A 21,748-nucleotide genomic window follows, 5' to 3' on the forward strand; every position below is an offset into this window, starting at 1 on the left:
GAGAGATTCTGGGCTGCACAGTTGGCCCACAAGCTACTCACCAAGTAGTTAAACAGGATATGAGATGTCTGGGCAGGAAAGTCTCCAATGTTCAACAAAAGCTTCCTCAGCATATACATCAGCTCATCCTGGAAGAAAAGCAAGTTTTTTCTTCCCACTAAAAAGTGAAGAACAGATTTCTCCTTTTTGTCCTTTCTTGCTTTGTTTTTTCCAACTTCTCCATTGTCCCTTTTTCAGCTTTATCCTCAGTGCATGAAATAAAACTATACACCTGTTACTGCTCCCACATATTGCAAAACAAGGCCCAGGGCACAGCACCCAGGCCAGTGTCTTTCCCATTTTATCTCAGAGATGCCAGTACCTCCTGCTGCAATTTGTACTGACTGTAACACTAGTGACTGTGCACTCCTGTGCCTGTGATTATCCCTGCTGACTACCCAGATGATCTGTGAAATCTAGCTCATCTCACCTCAACAGCTGTGGCTGTGGGGTGAGAGGTGTGGGCAGACTCTAACTTCTCTGCTTTTGGAGACTGCCTGTCTTAAATGTAGACTAAGATGTTTCTCATGGTGTGAAGGGATTACAGAAGGGACAGAATCTCATTGCCAGTTGAAGAGAGACAGATGGTATCACAAATGTCTTCTCTGGCCCTTTTCCTCTGACCCCACAGCAGAACTGAGCCAACTGAGTGTTGGAGGCAGGGATATGCACAGGACAATCCATGCCAATGATACACCTGGCAATAGCTTCCAGGGAAATGAACCTGTTCTCTGTGTCCTGTACTTGTGGTTGTAGTAGACCTATGAAGAGATGGTGAAACAACAGATTGCAATGGCTCAGAAATCTCTGAGGCTGGACAGATCACAGCTTTCTTCTCAAAGGTACTGAACAAACAACTTCTTTGACCAGAGATGTTGTGGATGCCCCATCCCTGGAAGTGTTTAAGGGTAGATTCAAAGGGGAGTTGAGCAGTCTGGTGTAGTAAAAGGCATCCCTGCTAGGGGTGGGGGGCTGGAAGTATGTAATATTTAAGTTTGCTTCCAACCCAAACAATTCTATGAAACAGACATGACTTTCTGACCATAAATAAAAGCTTTGTGATTGATTGCTGAGAAGTCTCAGGAATACTAAGTCCACCAATACTTGCTTGCTAAAGGAACAAAAGGACACCCTTTCCTGACATTTTTCAGGTTTAATATTCATTTTAGAGTCAGTTCTTAGGTAGTAGCTTGAAAGCTGAAGCTAGCGATACCAATATCATACACCAAATATGCAGTTGAGAAAGTGACATGGAGAGTCTCCCTGCCTTCTGCACAGTCAGAACTAGGATGCTTCTCTTCCATAAATCTCAGCCATGCCCATTGAAGCAGTCTAATAAGCCACAGAGACATAATGCCACCTCATCTTTCAGAGAACCTGAACAGAGTGGCATGAGTGAAGGCAATACTGCCTATGCCACGTTCAGGAAACAGCCACTCAAAGCTTGGCTTGGAGCAGGTCAGATCCTTAGTGGTGATAAATAAGCTGTGTCCTGTTTACATCAGAGATTGAAGCCAAATGCTGCACTGAAATAGCAAATGTTTTTCTCCAGTGCTGTCCACGAAGGGAATCTGCTGGCAGCTGTGCTGCCCTGCCCTGAGGAGCTCTGAGAGCTGCTGGGGAGAGGCAGAGGGTACCTGGCGATTGCTGATCGTCAGCTTCTCCAGGAAGTGGCGCAGAACTGTAGAGGGGTCTTCAATCAGGCAGTTCCACAGGACCTGCTGAGCAACAGCACTTACTGTAAGAGAGAAAGGAAACCAGGTCAGAACTGCCTCTAGGAAAAGCCATGAACTGGTATACTTAAAAAAACATTCCTAATCTTCTTCCTTCCTTCCTCTGTCAGATTTTATACTGAAACACCCCAGACCCCATTTGATGCACTAGAATTCCTGGTAACCAGGGCAGTGAACCCAGTAGTAATAATCACAGGTCACAGGAAGCACTTCATGACTGTAACAGAATGATAATGAAGTAACTATTTGTATTCCTAACTTCAGATGGACAAAATCCAGCAACCGAGAGATAGAACTTGTTTTTGTCCAAGCACGTAAGTTCAATTTCATGGTGATTCACTGAGTGATTTTATCTGGTATTGGTGAACAGTATTAGTCAGCAGGGAATTGTGTCCATGATCAACTCCTTGAGATGCAATTAATTGCAATCCTCTGAAGGTTACAACACAGAATTATTCATGATTTTGTTTTCAGTACTCAGCTGCTGATCACAAAATCACACATACATTGTTTAGAGGGCTGGCTATATATAGGCAAAACTGAATAAAAAATGTAATAGGAAGTTAAATGTGCAACTAGCTGACATGGTGAGTTAGAAATAAAGGAAGCAGAACAGTCTGCCATGTATTAACAATTTCAAGAAAACAAATACAAGGAAATGAAGTACTAATTTGCAAATATAGACCATAACCAAAATGTTCAGGCTGTGTATAGGTGGCTTTCTGCTTGTCATAGGAACCAAAAAATACAAGTGGGAATAGATCTTCAGAGGTCTTCAGTCCAAGCCCTGCTTGGAGCAAGACTGTCATCTACACTAGGTATGTTAACTATAGCTGTGAACAGCCAGGGTTTGAAAACCCCTGTGCATGGAGAATCAACAGAAATTATACTCCTTGTGATTAACTTAATTCACAGTTTCTAAACTGAACTTCCCAAGTTGTAACCTCTAAGTCAGAGTTCTTCTAACTCTTTGTTTCCTTTCAATCACACCAAACAATCCCAGCTGCTACAATTACTCCTCACAGAACACTTGTGTCAGGCCTGTTACCATCCTTGTATGCCCCCACTAAACTTTTTTCAGCTTCTCAATATTTATTTTGAATTAGGGGCTTTTTTAGGGTCCTGAAAGGAGGAAAGCCCCTCAAAGCCAAACACAAATAATTCAGAAAAAAAAAAGGAAAAACCCTACAAAGATAATAGTTTAAAACTTGTTCTGCCATCCTTAAGCAACAATCCCTTGAAGTTTAATCAAGGCCAATACCAGCTACTCCATCCTCCCGGACTTCTCCATCTTCCATCAGGTGGACAATGGGGAGCACTGCTGCACAAATACATGCTGGAAACACAGCCTGAGGTGGCTGGGGCACGTGATGGTTTGGAGTGTGCTCCGTGGTGTGTTCTTCATCTGGAGCAGTGAGAACAGGAGGAGTTAGGGAATAATACACTGTGCTGCTATCCAGGCAGATTAGATTAACATTTATGCTCTACACACAGAACAAAGATCAGAACACTGTTCACTGCACAAGCATGACTGGTTTACTGCTACCTCCAAGTAGAAATGGAGCCTTCAGCCAACTTCTTGATCAAGAATTTTTACTATAAATATGTAATCTGTCAATTTACATTTCTTTTCTTTTAGGCAACCTAGTTCCTTTCAATAAAATCCCTTTTTTCAGCTAGAGTGCTCCCAGTGCATTACTCTCCAAGTAGAACGTGAGAGGCAAGAGAAAGTATTGTGACAGCAGGGATGAATAAAATAATGAAGGGCAGTAACTTATTATAAAGTGGCTCAAGCTCGGGAATATATTTGGCAAAAAGAAATGTCAGAGCTTTATGGGTCAACAGGAAAGGCTTCCAATGAAAGAAATCCTAGGATGGAACACTCCAAAGTGAAGTCACCCACCTTCTGCACTGACTGCTGAGCGCACTGACCACACAGAGCCACGGCGGAAAGAGTAATTCCTGTGGGAAGTACTGGAGGTGCAGGAGGGACTCACAGAGAGACGGCGGGAGGCCAGGTTGGCAACTTCTTCTACTGACAAAGAGAATACAAAATGTCAATCCAGATCCAGCCCACAGACTGCAGGGGATTTTCTGAAGGACAGCAGTTACAAGCAAATCAGAACACTGAAAAGTCAAGTCAGGTAACACTCAAAAGACACAATTTAAAAGCTATAAAGATCAGTCAGACAGGGCTCATGCTTTGGGAAACAGCAGAACATTGGTCCTTAAGAGTGTTCAGTGCTATGGTGCATCACATTGTAACAGAGCTGGCCCTATACTCCTTTTCATCCACTAGCTGATCACCATCATTGTTGCTGGTGATCAGTTTTTCCTAAGAACTAGGATTTCTGCTCACAGCTTTTCCACTGTATGCTTGGATCTCATCAACCTTATATTCACCTAATGGCACATACCTTGGAATGCCTTTAATGAGGTCTTTGTGCTCTGTGAGCCTGGGCCAGTAAAACTCCTCTCCCACAGACCAAGCTTATTGTGACTCATGTCATGTAACTTTGGAAAGTTTGGTACTGAGCTTGATCTAGTCACCTGGGCTCCCCCACTGTTCACCATAAAGGCAGAAAACCCCAGAGGAAATTCAGTATATTCTAAGTTCTGTTTCTTAAAGACAGATACTGCCAAAGAGCAATGACTCCCATCCTCTAATTATTTAAGAGTTAAAGTTAGGAAAGACAGATTTCATTCCTAGTGTTGCATATTCTCTTGTGTTAAATCCTGCAAGAAACTGGGAGCTTTGAGATATTAAATGCTGGCAAGTTCCACTGAAGTTGTGGCACATGGGGCCAGTGTCTTTATCACCCAGTAAGAACTCAATATATCTGAGGTTTTGTCTCTTTTTTTGAACTAATTTTCAAATACACTTTTTCTCCATGACTTGGACCCTTCAACAAATGCATGTGTTTGGGACTTTCCCCACACTAAAAATCAATTTTCCAGGACATTGTTGCCCTAAGCAGTGCTCTATGTTTGTGGGAAATGCTCTCAGGCTGCTGCAATGCAGTTCCTGATCCCAGAGCACACCTTCCTCTTCCTGCTCAGAGCTTGGTGTGCAGGATGGCTCGTAGCAGGCCTCCTGAGTGATGGGGATGGCAGTGATCAGACTGGCTTCCCGGCCCAGGCGTTTCTTCTCCTCCTCCTGCTGCAGGTTCTTCAGGATATGCTCAGCTCTCTGATGGGAACGTGACACAGCTCGGGCAGAGAATGATTTCTGTTGGGAGGAAGAGAGAAGAAACACAGTCTGAAGCTGTTAGTTAAGATGCACACAGATTTTCTGACAAAGGCTTCACCTCATGTTCAGCAACTCGGTTTCTAAATATAAACCAGACTAGTGCCAGCTGAACAGACACTCACCAGGAGAATTACTGGCAATAAGCCTACAATAAGCTTTGGTGCAAACTTCTCCCAAGAGACACCACGTGAAGCAGTGCAGACTAAATCATCTCTCAGGCAGTTCTATTGAAAAAAATCTTCTCTTGGAGAGAGAACAGCTGTGTGCTCCTAAGATCTAGGCTCTCACAGGGACATGAAGTGCAGTACAGTACCTCAGTGAACAAACAGTAAAGCTTGATGCCCATGTAGAAAATTCTGTGTCCTACGCAGACTATACTAGATTTTTTCCCAGCTGGGAAAGACAATTTCGGAGGTTAATCCACATCTTTTGGCTTAACTTACCACAAACCTCTACAGAGAAAAAACAGTGCTTATTCCTCTCAGGATGTCTGCTTACCGACTGATCTTCATTTATAGGATCCTGCACACTTCCACTGCACTGAGGGACCCAGGGAGGGTCAAACATTGGCACAGATGGCATCCCCAGCACAGGAGAAGGCAGAGTGAAGTTTATACTTGGAGGAGGAATCTAAATGAAACCATGGAAAACATTTTGTTTCAGCAAACTATTATTGTCAGGATTGTTAATTAAACATGAGCACAAGTACCCAAGACATAAATTAACTCTGCCAAATTTTCCCACCTCTATATCTTACTAGACTGTAAGATACATGATACATATCTTCTCTGACGTATCTCCTGACTTGAGTCCCCATTTTATTTTCCCTATTTCACACAGAACTTCTTCAAAACACCTCTCCCACTAGTGAGACTTATACAATCGTTTTTTTCCCTAAACAGAGTTTCAGGAAATTTCATGGCAGTCTGTCATTAAACATCTATCCCAAAAGGCAAGTTGTAAATGTTATCATTAAGCTTCATTGGTCTTATCTACCTTGAAGATCTGCTGTGCTCCCTCTTCCATCCTTGGCCACACCTGATATCTGAACCTCCAGAGTGTGTGAAATTTCAGAATGGCATTCAGTCTTTGCACTGTTTCTGGGTGATGAAATTCGGACATCAGCATGTCAGAAACGGCTTCTGGCACTTTCACAGCACACAGCAGGAACATGGCAGCTGCAGGGAGAGAACATCTGATCACCTGTATTTCTCAATAATGTGTTAATTTGGCAAAGAAAAACATCAGGTGTACAAACCCACACCAAAAGAAATCCCATCTTGGCTCCATAAATAGGATCACCAATCTACCAGGCCTAGAGAAAACTCTATTGCTTCATGAAACCAAGCTCATGTGATTCTACCTTTTGGAGCCACACAGCATTCCAGCTGAAGCTTGTAAATTCTTCTGGAAAACCCGCTTTTTAAAATAAAGTACACCTCTGACCTTCTCAGCCATGACTTGTTTAAAGTAAGAACATCTCTTGAAGTAAAGGGACTAATTGAATCTGGCTTTCAAAGGTTCCACTTTCAAGTGATTTCTGTGTTGATTAATCAAGGCTGATTTAACAGAAACTCTGCCTTTAGCAGAAGCTCTGGAACAGGAGACAGTGCCCCAGCAGAAGTCACCTGGCTATTTTCATGGCTAAAACCAGTTCTTAGTTAAGTGGGCTCCATGCAACGATCCCAATCTGTCTCCAAGAGAAAACAGAGCAAGGCAAAGGACCATGCAAAACAGCATAATGGTCACTGAGGCAGGACACTCCCCTCTACCAAAGAGAAGCTTCTCTGCCCTGTCCACCATCTGGTGCATAGCTCTGGACATTCTTCACTCCCTCCATGAAGTAAGGAGATGTCTCAGGCCAGACAAAGGTCAAGCAGTGAGTTACCTGTGGTGCCAGGAGTGCAACTCCAAATAAACAACTGAGTGGAAAACCAGATGTGAGGAAAAAAGCTAGAAATTCCTGACTGAGAGACAGTTTAAAAATCTACAAAAGCTCCACCAAATTTCTACAGGGACAGAAGTCTCCTGCATGCTCCCTAAAACACTCAGGGCATCTTCTCCTGTGAGGTCAGACTTGACTCCCCAGATACTTTCCCTGGGAATTGAAAAGTCCTGTATGTACTCCATCATCAGTTGGGTGGTGAGTACATTGGATCTTAAGCTGTACTGTTTCTTTGCTGGCTGTAATACAGGTACCTCTATCATGCTCTGTATGTTATCCACTAGCAGTTCTTTTTGTTTTATTCCTGTGTAGTAAACAGTTTAAAATCTTACATCTGTGAACTTTGTGTCTATTAAATAAATAATTTATTCTATAACAGACCAAATCAGCCATTATTAAAGAACTTGTGAACAAGATTGGGTTTTGAGGTGCTGGCCACCCCAGCAAAGCTCCTGCTTGCTGCCAGAGGCCTGGACAAAAGGCAGGGATTTATCTAAGCTCCCACCTCCATTTCTAACAGGAGCTGAGCTGACCCATTGTTGTTTCAATGGACCATATTTGAATATAAGCAGATATTAATTAAAATACAGACTGATGGAGGCCAATCAATGCAGATGGTGTCTGAGGGGCACAGCAGGAGACAGAAGCAGAGGGATTAGTGCTGCTGTGGGAGTTTAGTGGTGTTAGAGAATCCGTGGCTTCTTTGACCAGTAGCTCACAGCAGAGCACTGAAGATAATTTCTCTAGATTTGGTGGCTATTCCTCCACAGTAGCAAGAAGACATTTGCCATCATGTTTTCTTCAATGCTTAATCAGTAGGTGCCAGGCCCCAGAGCAGTGCTCACAGGAGGCAGTGTGACCACTGCAGGAAAATAAGGTTCCTTCTCTGACTGCCTGGGCTCCTGGTGCTGCTCCAAATCCGTGGGGACCTTCATGTTTCACCAGCTCCAAGAATCTTCTGTTCTCTAATCTTCTCAAACTGTAACAAGTCTTAGTAGGACAGATGTAAAAGCGTGAGTTCATTCTGAAGCAACCAAGAAGGAGCAGAGCCCTGGGAGAGGTCACCAGATGGTGCTGTAGTACATTAACAAGGCATTCTTTTTACCCAGCTTCTGTGTAGCAACACTGGGGGTTTTCAGTGTTTGACCTCAACAAATGCAATTTATGCTTTCGCTGCAATCCCTACTACTAAAAAAAGCTACTACCGACCCTCAAATGGATTTTAATCCTCCCTTCAGGAAAGGGGGAAGAAGGAAGATGTATTTCAGAGGCTGCTTTGAAGGAGCAGCCAGCTAGCACTCCTCAGAAAGAGTAGCAATGATTTCTGTTCAGCTCACATTAGCACACACTGACTAAGAGTCTTTGGACAGGACAGTAAGACTAAAGAGGACTTCTTGAGCCACATCATCAAATTTCTTTCACAAGCTCTTAAACCAAAGGGCTTTTGCTTTCTTCTCTGATGATTAGAAATCTGTTTTCCACATGGAAGTAGTCAGAAAAAGTTATCACTCATCTTCATTCTACTCTAACAAATTATTCTTAAATATTTGATGAATAATATTTATTTAAGTAATAATTAAATAATACTTTCTCTTTTTCTGGTCTTCTGTCATTATGAATAGTAAAGATATCCTCTCTCAGTCTTCGTCTGAGAAATTGAACAATTTCGTAAATATCTTATTTCAGTGACCAAAATTGTGCTTTTAAAGTGCTTTGTTCTAGGTAATTGTACATCATGCTTTACAGTAGCATTAATACTTTGAATTGCTAATGAAATACCTCTTCTGACACATCCTGTGTTGATTTTTCCACAGCTGGTCATTAGGTCAGTCATCTTTTGGCCAAGGGATAAACTCTGAACCTAGATAATTTCCATGGGAGAATAGCCAAGCTCATAGCAGAAACTTTGCAACAAAATATATGATTTTATATTTTATTCTAATAAATTTCATCCCACATGTTTCAGAACTTCAAAGTACTACTTTCACAGGTATATGATGTCTTAATCATCTGTCTTAAAGATGCCTCTCAGCTATCATCTGTATCATCTGTGTCATCAGCAATCATCTGTACACTTTAAACCAAGTGGAAATGGAAAATATAGATAGTCCCATAAAGTAACAGCACTTAATGAGCAATGCTGCTGTCTCCATGCGACATGAGAATTTTCCTTACAGCACAACAGGAGCTATGACAGTTTCACTCTCGTTCCCTGTGTCAGTTTGTGTATGAGCCCTCAACTGGTCCTAACATTTCCATGAGGCAACATACAGAATGCTTTAGTAGACTCCAGACAGACTGAATCACTATGTTTCCTCTGCCTACAAACCCAATTGAATACAAATACTCATTCTGATGTTCTCCAAACATCCACCACATCAGAGAGAGTGCCCTCCTGATCTTTCTGACCACATCTTTTCCACAGAGCACACAAAGGTCTATGAAAACCAAACAGCCCCCAAGAAACCCCTGGTGGCATTCAGATTCCTCCACTGCAAAACTGCAAAGCCCCATGACTGACAGTGAGCTGTGCAGCCACAGCAGCCATTCTGAGTGGTTTGGTCCTCTCACCTGCTGCTCCAGCCATGTGCTCATCCACACTGAGCAGGAGCTCCCAGGCTGCAGGCTGGATGTCCCCATACATCTCCTCTGTGAGGATAGGAGCTGCCTTGATGAGCAGTGACAAAGGGGCAGGGGAGAGGCTCATCACCTGCAACAAACCAAGCCATGCCTTAGGGCTGAGCTGTGCAAACTATCCACAGGGAACACCATCAGTAATTTTACCCTGGTTTTGGTCTGCAAATTACCCACCAATAACCTCCAAGTTTATCTATTTGTGAAAATGCTCCATAGAGGGGATGTGGCTTTCAGCCTATACTAAAACAGTAGTGTTTCCAAGCTAGTTCCTGGAGTCTTTTGCTTGTCCCTCACATCACCAAAACACCAAAAGAGAGGACAGAAGGAAAGCCAAACTCCCGCAAAGTAGTGCAAAACCAGCAATACTGGTCCAGTAAACTCTCACTAAGAACAGGCTTATGAAGAGTCTTGTTTCTTCAGGAACCTTGAACAAGTAAGAACAAAGAAAACTAATAATGTAAACCAACAGGCTGCAGTTAAACATACATATCTGTGAATTCTTTGGCTTTTTGTATCCTCAGCCTTAGTGCAAATGTCACTATGGAAAGCCAGAGATGAAGACTCTGATTTAGTGGAGCTAAGTGTTTAAAGGATTCTTTGTTTCCTTAAGAAGTTTAAATTTAGTACTCCTCAGCTTGGGAAAAGATGTAGAGCTGAACTGATTGATATTCAGGAACAGTTCTTCACGTGGGCTTGGAGATCCATATATATTTACCCTCTTGTTGCATTTTAACCTGGCACCCATATATCTGCCTCCCTAACTAGCATATGGCCTAATCAGTACCTGATTCCTGATGTATTTTAGCATTCCAGAGTCCTTCTTCCCTTCCAAGTTGATATCAATCACCCTCTTTTTAAGAGAAGGAGTTCTCAAGCATGACTTGTCTGAGCACTGGAAGGAAATAAAAAGAAAGTAGCATTCACATTGAGAAATATTTCTCAAAATGTGGAAAAGGAGATTACAGACAAGAGGAATTTCCATATACTATTTCCATCTGGTACCAGAGCTGTAGCACAAAGCCTTCTTCTTTGCTGGCAACAGGCCTAGTTATCAGTGAGACAACATATATACAATTTTCTTCTATTTTTTACAATGCTTTTCCCAATAAAATATTAAGGCAGAAGACAGTAAACCAAATGAAGAATGTGAATGTTCTCTGTGTAATCTTCACTGGTGGCACACTCACATATTTAGTTCAGTAGGTTGGGGGCAAAAAGCCTACAGCTTCCCTCTAAAAAATTACCAATGGAAGTGCTGAGTGTACACAGTGATTACTCTCACAGAATCATAGAATTAGTAATGTGGGAAAAGACCTCTAAGATCATTGAGTCAAACCAGTAGTCTAATGCTGCCAAGTCCACCACTAAATCATGTTCCCAAGAGCCACACCCTTACATTTTTTTAAAGCCCTCCAGGGACAGTGACTCCACTGCCTCACTGGGCAGCCTGTGCCAGGGCTGGACAAACCTTTCAGAGAAGAAGTTTTTCCTAATATTCAATCTAAACCTCCCCTGGTGCAACTTGAGGGCATTTCCCCTCAATCATGTCCCTTGTTTCCTGGGAGCAAAGTTCAACATCCACCTGGCTGCACTCTCCTGTCAGAGAGTTGTGGTGACTGAAAATGTCCCCCTTGAGCCTCCTTTTCTCCAGGCTGAGCTCTCCCAGCTCCCTCAGCTACTCCTGGTGTCCCAGCCCCTTCCTCATCTCCGTTCCCTTCTCTGGACACACTTCCATGTCTTTCGTGGACTATAAAAAATCCAAAGACAGTCAATTGCTCTCCAGAAGTGAGGTCTGTGCAAACACTCTGCACGTGTTTGTAGGAGACCTCACTGCCTCTCAAAATTCTTTTTTCCTGCTGTTTCTTAAATGCTTTGATGGTTTGATGTATGATGAAATGTGTATCTCTGTCTTGCAATTCAAAGTTGAAGATGAAACAAGACAGAAATGCACAGTTCTTTTGGTACCTTTCATGAGACATACCAGCTACTCTTGCCTGCCTTCTGACAGGAAATGACTGCCTCTCTTTCTAAATAACTCATGCTTCTCTGTGCTAGAAGGAAAATATGGGTTTTACAGTTTTCAGGAAAGCAGAAATATTAGCTTCTGTTTCACCTGCTGTGTGCTTTTCTTTCATGAAAATATCCTTCAACTTTCTACCTTGACAGGAAACAAACAATTTCCTGGCTGATGAAGAAACATAATGAATTTTTCTCCTTCATATGCCACTGCCAGGGATGATAGCCTCTTTACCCAACTGAAAGCTTCATGACAGTTCCATGAACATTTTTGCTTTCAATGTTACTGCAAAGCAGTTGAATGGTTCTGGCCATTACAATTATTCAGGATAATTGTAGTCTGCCTGCTGTGGTTTAATTGCTGACATGATTCACTTGCTGCCTGGCTGGGCACTTTCCTGAAAGCAGAAATGTATTTCCAGTAAAGTTAAAAAAACACTTTTACATACAAAAAAGCACAAATTTATCTGAATATCCTACTGAAATGGTCATTAAAAGGAGACAAATATTGAAGACTAATGTATACAATTCTTGGAATAGCTGAGAGCTCAGACCTAAAAGAAAGAAATTGCAAAGATTTTATGAGAATTTCAAGAGTGATTCTTACTAACAGACAAGAAAAAAACATGAACAGAGACAGAATCCACAGGATAATAAGTAGAGGCCACAAGAGAACACTTAATTTGAAATTAGGTTGTAAGCTGTTTAAATGATCTTATAAGCAACTACGTTTCATCCCAATCAATACAGATTACATTCCTTACATAATACTGAATGACTGTTTCTGGGTTTTTGTACAGCAAAGCTGAGCCTAGGAAAAGCTGCATTCCTTTTGTCATGAGACAACCATATGAGTACATCAGGCAGTTTTCAAAGGCAGTTATGATGTGCCTGGACAAATCCTAAAACATTCTGCTTTTTCCATTTACTCACTTCCTTTTGTTTTTTGCCTCTGGCCACATTGTTCAGCGTGCTGTTTTCTCTCAGGGAGTCCACTGTGTCTCCATAGAGCAGTTTGATGGCCCGGACAAGGCGAGCACAGGAGCGGCTGTGATGGAGGTAGCAGTGTGGGTGACAGTAGTCAATGTGTGTACATATGAAACTCTGCTGGTTGCATAATAGGATCATAACCTGGAAATTAAAAAAAAAAAAAATAATTGCCAATGGAAAATGAAGTTACACAGGCAGGGATTGGGATTTTCCTCAGCCTAGCTAGGGAGGTGTGAAGCTCAATACAGCTTTAAAAAGGTGTGTGTCTGTGTACATCTTTGTACTTAGAAAAGGTTAGCCAACTAGCTGGGCATGGCTAAAGAAACATTAGTGATAACAAAGCAAAGAAACAGAGGTGCTGTAGATGCATATATTCAGCTGGTGGCAAGGTTAAGGCTGAGGAAAACAACATCCTCTCAGTTTGCAGAAAAGCTATCACCACTCTAAGATGAGAGCTTGGACTGGAAACCATCAACTAGCCAATTGTTATTAAAGCTGCAACCCCACCATGTTTGAGGGCTAGTTTCCTTCAAGGGGAGCAAAGGGAAATATCTCAGCTTTTAAATAGAAATACGCTCTGCATATGCTTTCCTCACTGTCATTGGGTAGACCCATCCAGCCCAGCTCTGTGGTAGCTGGCTCAGTTGCTATTTCTACTAGTGTTGCCATACTCCAGCAAGGAGTAGTAAAACTTACCTAAAAATCAGGTAAATATTTTGGAATTCAGCTATTCTGAGCCATGCTTTGCTGCAGCAACACTGGTATTGGTTCCCAAGTTACTAAATTAAAGTTAGCCTTGGCAAGTCTACACTTGAGTGACTGCTCTCTAGTGTAACTCAGATGGTTTCTTGCCAGAGCAGCAAAGCCTAGCCCAGCAGCTCTTTGTACATTGATCTTCACATTACACACAAACCCAGGCTCTTACTAGCACTCTGAGGAAAACACACAGGCAGCTCCAAGCCATTCACACTGTAGGTCTTAAGAGGCCTTTATTAATCTTTCTCTTCCCCCCATAATCCAGTTCAGAAGTACCCAGAGCTACCAGAAGGAAGCTATCCCAGTTTTCCACCCACCGTGTCTACGTCTGTGCAGCTGCAGTCTGCTGGCTGTCTCTCCAGGCTGCCACATCATTCTCAACTTTAAAATACTTAAGCTTCTAAAAATGACAGGAGCTTCATCAAAAACAAGTCTGCGCAATGTTTCCTGTGTTTGCCACCTTGTTCTGGCCTCCTATCATTGCGGGGTCGATAAAAAATAACTCGGTATTTGTATCAATGTGCAAACTGTACAGCAGCACTGGCAAGCTTCTACCAGCCTCTGGTCCACTCTTATAAACTGCTGTGATGGTACTCTGACACACAGTGAGGACACCATGCTCCAGGCTCCCTAAAGGACATGTAAAGGAAACGTTGGTGCCTTCATAGCAGCAATTGGAATCAGTGATCCTTTTGAGTTGTTTGCTTGTGAGAACTAAGTAGCGAAGCTTTTGTTTTGCCTGCAGTTTTAGTGTCCAACTATCCATACCATCTCTCTAACCAATGAAAAAATAGCATTTTCTAGTGTAATAGTGGTACTTGTGTGTCATAACTGTACCAGGTGATTTTTCCAATTTTCCTTTCTCCTATACAAGCTAATCACATGTATAGTGAGACAAACATCTCAAGTTTCCTTCAGAAGTCATGAGTTCATGCATCTTCCCACACTGAGCAAGGGCACCATGATTTATCTTAAACTGCTAACTAGGAAAATTCCCTTACCCTCTAGGGATGCAGCATCTAATACATATATTAGTCTAACATACTCAGTTTGGTACACTGGAATTTCCAAATGAGGTGTAATCATTACCAAGAGCATTAGAGTACTGGCAGAAAGCAGAGCGGTCCAGGGATGGAGGTACTAGATTGGAAGACATGGCATTCAAGTTTGCTGCCCTGCCAGCCTCATCTAAAAAACACAACTATCGAGATCTGTTTCTGACATCAAAGTATTAGATTAAGCCTGTTCTTGCCCGCACCCCATAGGAATGGGGCAGCTGAAAGCAGTCAGTGTGAAGTATCTGGGGAAAAAATGAAGTTATCTAGTCAGTATAGACAGCTGTCTTGCCCAAAGGCAGCTCAAAAGCCAAAGGGTGTCTGTGCTCACACACACACACCATCATGGTACAAGGTGTGTGCAGGACACATTGGCTACACTGCACCATCACAAGGCAATGCATGTCAGGGTGTGCAGTCCTTGGACACCAGTGGATGGAGCAGTGCAGACTTGCCCCAAATGATTTCTGGCAAGTATCAGTCATGGGCACAGAAATTGCCCAGAGGGATGCCTTAGACCCTGCATGGCCAAACCACATCTGCACTGTTGCACTCCCTGTCTGTTGGACAGAGTCAAAACTATACAAGGCTCTGCTGGCTTACACGAGCAGCTTCTAAAATGCCACTTCTCAGAAGCCAGGAATGGCCCAGCTCACACTGCAGCCCACTCTGTTGCTCTCCCTGAAATACACACTACTGGCCATACTGGAGATAAGGTACTTTTCTACTTGAGCTAATGTATTTTTCAGCTGTCCCTGCACACTTAGGGAGAAAAAAATATATACATATATGAACTAGAGAAAAGGAAATTTAAGTCCACTTCAGAAATGGCAAACACACAATTTCCCAAGGTCGCAGCTTACTCACACTTGACATCCGTTATGCTGTATGGGAAAAGCACAAACTGTGATCTGGTTATTGCCAGACAAAGGCTGTTCTATTGAAAATACCATCCTTGAGAGCACTTTGAAAATACCATCAGCACTTGAGAGCACTGCTGGCAGCCTGTACTTACGTGCAGCCAGGACATGTTCCGATGATAGTTCTCCTCCAGGCCTGTGTTGCTCAGTACCTCATGTTCAATGCTGGGCTCGCTGGCACTCCAAGGGCTCCCTTCTTCAAAAGAAAAATACCCAAAAGGTTGTTGTTTTTATTGCTCCCTATGTGCTTTAAGACTAGGGACAGCACTTGTAAGCCAGGCCAGCCTTGTGGGAACAGATGAGAGTACACAGAATATGTCACACTGGAAAGAGTGCATTTGGACATTCCTCCCCAGTCCTGTGCTGGCTTGACACTTACAAGAACTATTTGGAACTTGTCAGTAGAAAACATTTGTCCCTCCATTTTTTTTCCCTTTAATGGAAGGGAAATGGATAATCTAAAACCATCACAAACAAGTTCTTTGCACCATTCAGATGCTGCAAATGGTTGGTTTAGTGATCTGCATTGACTGGGCTCTGTGGTTAAAAAGGTCAACAAAAATCCAACCAGAAGTGGCATCCAACTGGAAATGCCAACAGGCAAAGTCCCTGCTAATTGCCCATAAAACCTGCTAATGTCATGGGGACAAAAGGGGAAAAAAATCCTGATTCTAGCACACTAGAACACTTTAGAACTCAGCCAAGAGACAAATTTCCCTGACACTTTCACTGACCCCTGTGTTTCCCCTAGCTACTTCATACCCTATGGGCCTCCTATAAAACTAATACTAATGATATTGAGTTGGCTGGAGATGACTTTTGGTTTACCCTTTTTCTCCTCTTTAAGTAAACTCGTCTAAATTTACAGAATTGACAATCCTACTCTCCATGTTTTCCACTAAACTTGGGAGGTTATTTAAGTCCCAAATATATCCACAGTTTTTGGTTAACACCAATAGCGAAGGGAAGCCCTTTAATTCAACTGTGATGGAGATTTCACAGAGTAGGATGCACGTCTTGTTTCCATAATAAATGCATGGATATCCGTCTTTTAAATACTAAGGAAAGCAGCTGTAAACCACAAAAATAGATATATGTGCCAGTATGTAAAAATATAGTATGCAGCATGTGAATGTTATGTTCTGCATATAGGAATACATCTTTTACATGTCGCCTGACATGCTTATGACATCATATCCAACACAGAATATGAAGTACATGCCTAAAAATATATGTGTTTATATATATACATATATATAAAAACACACATATAGCCAATCTGCTGCTATGGAGAATAAAGTATCAGATATACACATGACCTCATGCAATCACTATATCCTGTGATTTAGGGGTGTGTGTATGTGCATATACACAGGAGCATGTCCTACCCTAAAGACAGCAACATTTAGCTGGCAGGCCAGCATTCTAAGAGCTCATGCTCCAACACGGTGCTGAATGGACAATCTGTGCACAGAGCCGACACTGCACTCTGGATTTGTATCGTGTTCCTCCCAGGCCCTAGTCCAAGACAGTCCCTGAAGAGAGCTCTAGATTTTTCCTGGCCTGCAGAGGTGGGAATCTCTGGTTATTTCTAGCTCTGCTGCAATCACGTCAAGAGTTTAGGGTCCTTTCTAGTGTCCCCTCCCTTTCCGCCCACTCATCTAAGTTACCTATATCAGTGACAGTGTCCCTGCTGTGGGACAGCTGCAGCTCCTCATTCTCAGACTCTGAGTCCTGCCGTGATAACTTGGTGCTCTTTAGGCTGCCGGCCCGGCGAATGCTGGAAAGGGAACCCCCCTTCTTCACCCGGAAACTGCGGGTTCCTTTAATCTGGAGCAAGCGGGAGCCTCCTATCCTGATCTTCCTGCTCGGAACTGTATTGAAAGAATAAAAGAGGACTTTTTTCCCCTTAATTTTTCCCCATTTAATAAAGAAAGAGATCCTGGCCCTCCCCACCCTCCCGACCCTTTGCTGCCAAGCCTGTATTGCAGCGTCTTCTGCCAAGGAATGTGGGATCAGAGGCTCCCTCCAAAGCCAATGCCAATGCAGCTCAATCAGTCAGGGAGTAAAGATGCTTCACAAAAATGTGTTCAACACCTCATATCCTGGAGATCTGGTACATCACCTCAGGGTTGTCTGTATTTGGAATTAGCCCTTCAACCACCAGCAAGTAGAGTCATCTGCACTAAGAGAAACCCAAAACACAGACAAGAAAATCCTACAATTCACACCCATCTGAATCAATTCCTGCCAGGAAGCAGGATCTACCCAATGGATGTAAACTGCAGTTTCCTTTGCCAGTGCTCAGAGTTTACATTAGTGCAGCATCACCTCTTGGTATGGATAGCTGGCTGAAAGCACCTTGGACAAACCTCTTTCCCCATGGGCCTGGGTTCTGTTAACCTCACTGAGCTCTGCAGTAGGATCAATGATTTATTTATACAGTGTGTGTGACTGCAGGAGGGGAGTCTGCTACATGAGGCTAATGCACAGGGCTTCTTTGAAGAAGGGTTTGCATAAATCCGTGTCTCTGCACATTATTCTTCATCTTTAGAATGCTTTAGAGGAAACAGAAGCATGTAGATCTTCTCCTTCAGACAAATCAGCAGCTTTCAGGCATTAATAACATCCATTGACACTCTGCATTTTTGATGAGCACAGACATGGAATGGTTCGATGTTTAAAGCACCAACTGTTTGCATTTTCATTCTCCTCTTAGGTCAAAGGCAGTACATGGCAGTATGTCTGTCCAAATGTTGCAACACTCAGTCATTTTACTGCAGATCTAACCAGGCAAGGCCACGTGTGATCAATTACCTTTTGGTGTGTGGTTGGGAATGAATAGCACAGAGTCTTTTGAGTAATACCACGGGGAAGCAAAATATTTAAATAGAATTGTATTTTGGCTTCAGGGTAAAGCAAACACACCTTTACTCCTGAAATTGCCCCCAGCTCCTACAGAACGGAATTCCCACTCCCATTTCCGGTGGCTAACATCCTGGTCGGTCAAAGACAGCTGGATATGTTTTGAGAGCTACCCCTCAGTCCCCACAAATCAGATGGCAAACCACTGCTGAGTTACCAAAGACTCTCCCTCCAAGTGACCATGCTAAGTTCCTCAGCAATTGCTACTCTTCGGGTCAGCTCCACCAATCCCAAACTGCTTAAGCACTTGTAACTGCATTTCATGTGGTCTGCAGAATCCCATTTTGGCACCCAAAGAGTACATATGATGATCTGAGAGCCTGCATCTGCCTAGCTGTGGTGTCTGTATTTCAGACCTACCTGGAGCAGATTCTATAGAGTAAACCCGTGGCTTTTGGATAGCTGCTAAGCCATGCCTGGGGGGAGCAATGAGAGCAAAGCTTTTAACACTCCAGAAAAATGAAGGGAAATAGATTAGTACTCATGAAAGAGTTTGAGGTAAAGAAACCTCTCACTGCAGGCAAGCAAAGTTTAGTTAAATTCACACAACAACGTTTTCTTATATAGAAAAGTGTAGATTATGAAAGATGCCTCTGCATCTGTAGTGTTTGGCCCAGGTGGATTCCCAGAAGAATATGCTGTGGCCAAAGAAAAGAAGATATAATTACTGTATATTGTTAATAGTATTGTATATTATTAATTTAAAATATAACATTACCTTGCATTTGTTAAGCTTCTAAAATACTAGAATTACATTTTTGCTACGGTATATTAAGATTCAATCTTCCTACCACAGTCACTTTCCTCATGTCTAAAATGCAGTAAAGAGGCAGCTTTAGTAAAGGAAAACTACATGACAGCTTAGGGAAAAGGGATAATGGAAGAAAACTCAAATAAAACTGCAGGAAAATGTAGTTCAATGGAGAAAAGAAGCAGAAAGTCAATACTATCTTTGCAAAAATACATTACACCTGTAGCACAGTAACATGCAAATGAACAGCTAAGTCAGCACTGTCTCTAAGAAAAAGAGGCTACTTTGAGAATTTCTATCAGAATTTCTCAGCAGGACTGCCTGCTTGAAGGTATTCTACCACTCAGGTAAAGTCCCAGTGGGCAGGACTGTTCCCTGAAAAGCTTAAAAATGGTCTCAAGCAATTGTAACTATCCTCAAAAAAAACCCCAACCCAAACTTTTTCTCATCTAAATAGGTAGAGACATCTTATCCCACACATCCTAGACTATCAGACAGACCATAAGGCTGTGTGTTTTTCTGGACTGCCAGTATATCAAGAGCAGACAAAATGAGGTTGAGCATCAATTTATCCAGCTCACCTTTCTTAGGACCCAGCTGTCTGCGCAGAAGTAACTGGCCCACCAGACATACAGTTTTGGATTAAGTTTTATACCACATAAGTCTGGGAAGCATTTCTAATATTTTCTCCAGTAATTGTAGCAAGGTCACAGCTGAAGACAACACAAACTTTATCCAAAGTCCGTAGAAACCAATAAAAGTTCCTCCAAATCATTAATAGACACTACAGTTCTGAGCGGAAAACCAGCCACAGACCTCACTGTTGTGAAACAATCACTAAACATTTATCCTTTTCAAGCAATCATCAAAATTATCATTCAAATTCCTGCACTTGTAAATTACTACTGTGAGACAGAATGTAAATAGTTCTAGGAAACTTGTTAGAGGGTCATCTAGAGGTATCTGGCAGTTTAGTCTCTAATTGCAAATACACACAATGACTATATTGTATTGCAACACTTGTACCATCAGATAGAATGTGAGTCTTGCATGGGATGGCTCAAAAATGGAAACGATCTGCTGCTCTCAGCAAACACGGTGAGCTTGAAGTTTGCTTGTATAGTATAGAGTATGCTGGTAACATCAATCTGCTTAGCCATCAAAAGCCACACAGTGTATTTTTCATGTGGTAGCAAAGAATTCAGGAGACCAATCACACTGATTTGTTGTGATGCCATGACTTCCAAACAGGTACAGATTTGCCTCAAAAAAAATACCAATCTTCCCTTCTATCTGTGATTTCCCCAAAAGGAAAAACTATGATCAGAAAAAAACAAACACCACTTTTGATCTTTATTTTTATAGTGAATCAAATAGTGATGCTTCTCTCAGCATCCCACTAAGAGACAGCTTCAAACAAGCCTTGCTCCTTTTTAGCAATTGTGCAAAGCTTTTGATCGATTTCAGTCATAGCACTGCTTTATAAAATTTAACATCTTTGCTTCTCACATTAATTATGTTGAACCTTGAAGGCCAGAAGCGTTTTGGCTGCTTTTTAACACAGCCTATGCAAATGAAAACACAAAATTCAACCACCACTTCACAAGCCCTGAGAATACAAAAGCCTTATTGTCCTGACAAACCTTTTTTCTCCTCGAAGCCAGCCTCAGATTTGAGGGTGTGGCTGCTGCTGTGCAGGGAATCCTTTGAATCTTCGTTTTCATCCAGCACCCCAGCAAAGCTGATCTTTCTCTCATACCTGTGTCGGTCCATCTCAGGGTCCAGACGTAGCCTGCAGGTCTCCAGGTCCTGTAGCAGAATGCAGACCGCATAAATGTGCCAGCACTGTGAGATCCCACTGAAAAAGCCTTCAGGAAGAACTGCTTCAGATGGGGTTTATTTTAATCACACCTATGCCAACTGCTCTTTGGCCTTGCAGCAGGCTGAGCCACCCACCAGGATGGAAGAGTCACCAGGTGCTAACACACACTGGTGATTAACATTCCCTAGTGTATTAACTTTTGCAGGAGGGGAAACACGGATCAGGGAATCACAGAATAATTAGGATTGGCAGGGATCTCTAGAGATCATCTAGTCCAACCCCCCTGCCAAGTCAGGGTCATTCAGAACAGGTAGCACAAGAATACATCCAGGTGGGTTTGGAATGTCTCCAGCTGAGCACAAAATGAGCTTGTATCTGCTCCATGATCAGTAAGGCTTTGGGTGAAACTTCAGAATGTCCACCTCACTCAGCCCACAGCCTTGGCAGGTCTGAATGCTCTCTTGGTAGTTAAACTAATTCACCAAAACTAGTTCAGCTGTGTTTCAGTTCCTCAAGGCTGTGCTCCTATCTATGGAACAGGTATGCCTACAAACACCAGTGGAAGTGAGATTTGCTCTGCTGAAATTCCAGCTACATGGATCATAACATTATGTACCTGATCTACTTGGAAAGGGAGCACCACTCCAAAAATACAGACTTAATATTTTCATCTAGATTATTGTTGACTCTGTACAAAGTTAGAATCAGCACTCTATGGCCATTTTATCTTACAGAATCCTGCATAATGTACCCTTAAGGTTTCTTTCACCTATAGCTCACAGAATAATTCCTCCACCTTTTCTCCCACACAATTCTAGAAAGTGATTAACCAGTTGCACTTCTAGCTCACATAAAAGCACTCATTTCTGTTGACCTTCATTATCCAACATATTCTTAGTTCCAAGCCTA

At 42.4% G+C, this 21,748-nt stretch overlaps 1 protein-coding gene across 3 annotated transcripts in view; it reads right to left on the reverse strand.

Moving 5' to 3' along the window:
• Positions 1–21,748, reverse strand: part of UNC80 (unc-80 homolog, NALCN channel complex subunit) — a gene marked incomplete at its 5' end in the record, with an annotated part of 126,735 nt that overhangs the window by 46,857 nt on the left and 58,130 nt on the right. For 2 of the 3 annotated variants that reach the window (XM_083865824.1, XM_083865823.1), the window contains 12 exons: positions 42–128; positions 1,677–1,777; positions 3,034–3,177; positions 3,676–3,807; positions 4,815–5,001; positions 5,521–5,652; positions 6,019–6,200; positions 9,539–9,677; positions 10,389–10,496; positions 12,554–12,751; positions 15,437–15,537; positions 20,661–20,826. In XM_083865824.1, coding sequence (XP_083721950.1) covers positions 42–128; positions 1,677–1,777; positions 3,034–3,177; positions 3,676–3,807; positions 4,815–5,001; positions 5,521–5,652; positions 6,019–6,200; positions 9,539–9,677; positions 10,389–10,496; positions 12,554–12,751; positions 15,437–15,537; positions 20,661–20,826 — 1,677 coding nt within the window. Of the gene's footprint in view, positions 1–41; positions 129–1,676; positions 1,778–3,033; positions 3,178–3,675; positions 3,808–4,814; positions 5,002–5,520; positions 5,653–6,018; positions 6,201–9,538; positions 9,678–10,388; positions 10,497–12,553; positions 12,752–15,436; positions 15,538–17,011; positions 17,216–20,660; positions 20,827–21,748 lie in introns of all 3 variants that reach the window. The other variant, XM_083865822.1, reaches the window with a different exon arrangement.

This window comes from Zosterops lateralis, assembly GCF_965231275.1.
Source record: "Zosterops lateralis genome assembly, chromosome: 7".
Taxonomy (NCBI): domain Eukaryota; kingdom Metazoa; phylum Chordata; class Aves; order Passeriformes; family Zosteropidae; genus Zosterops; species Zosterops lateralis.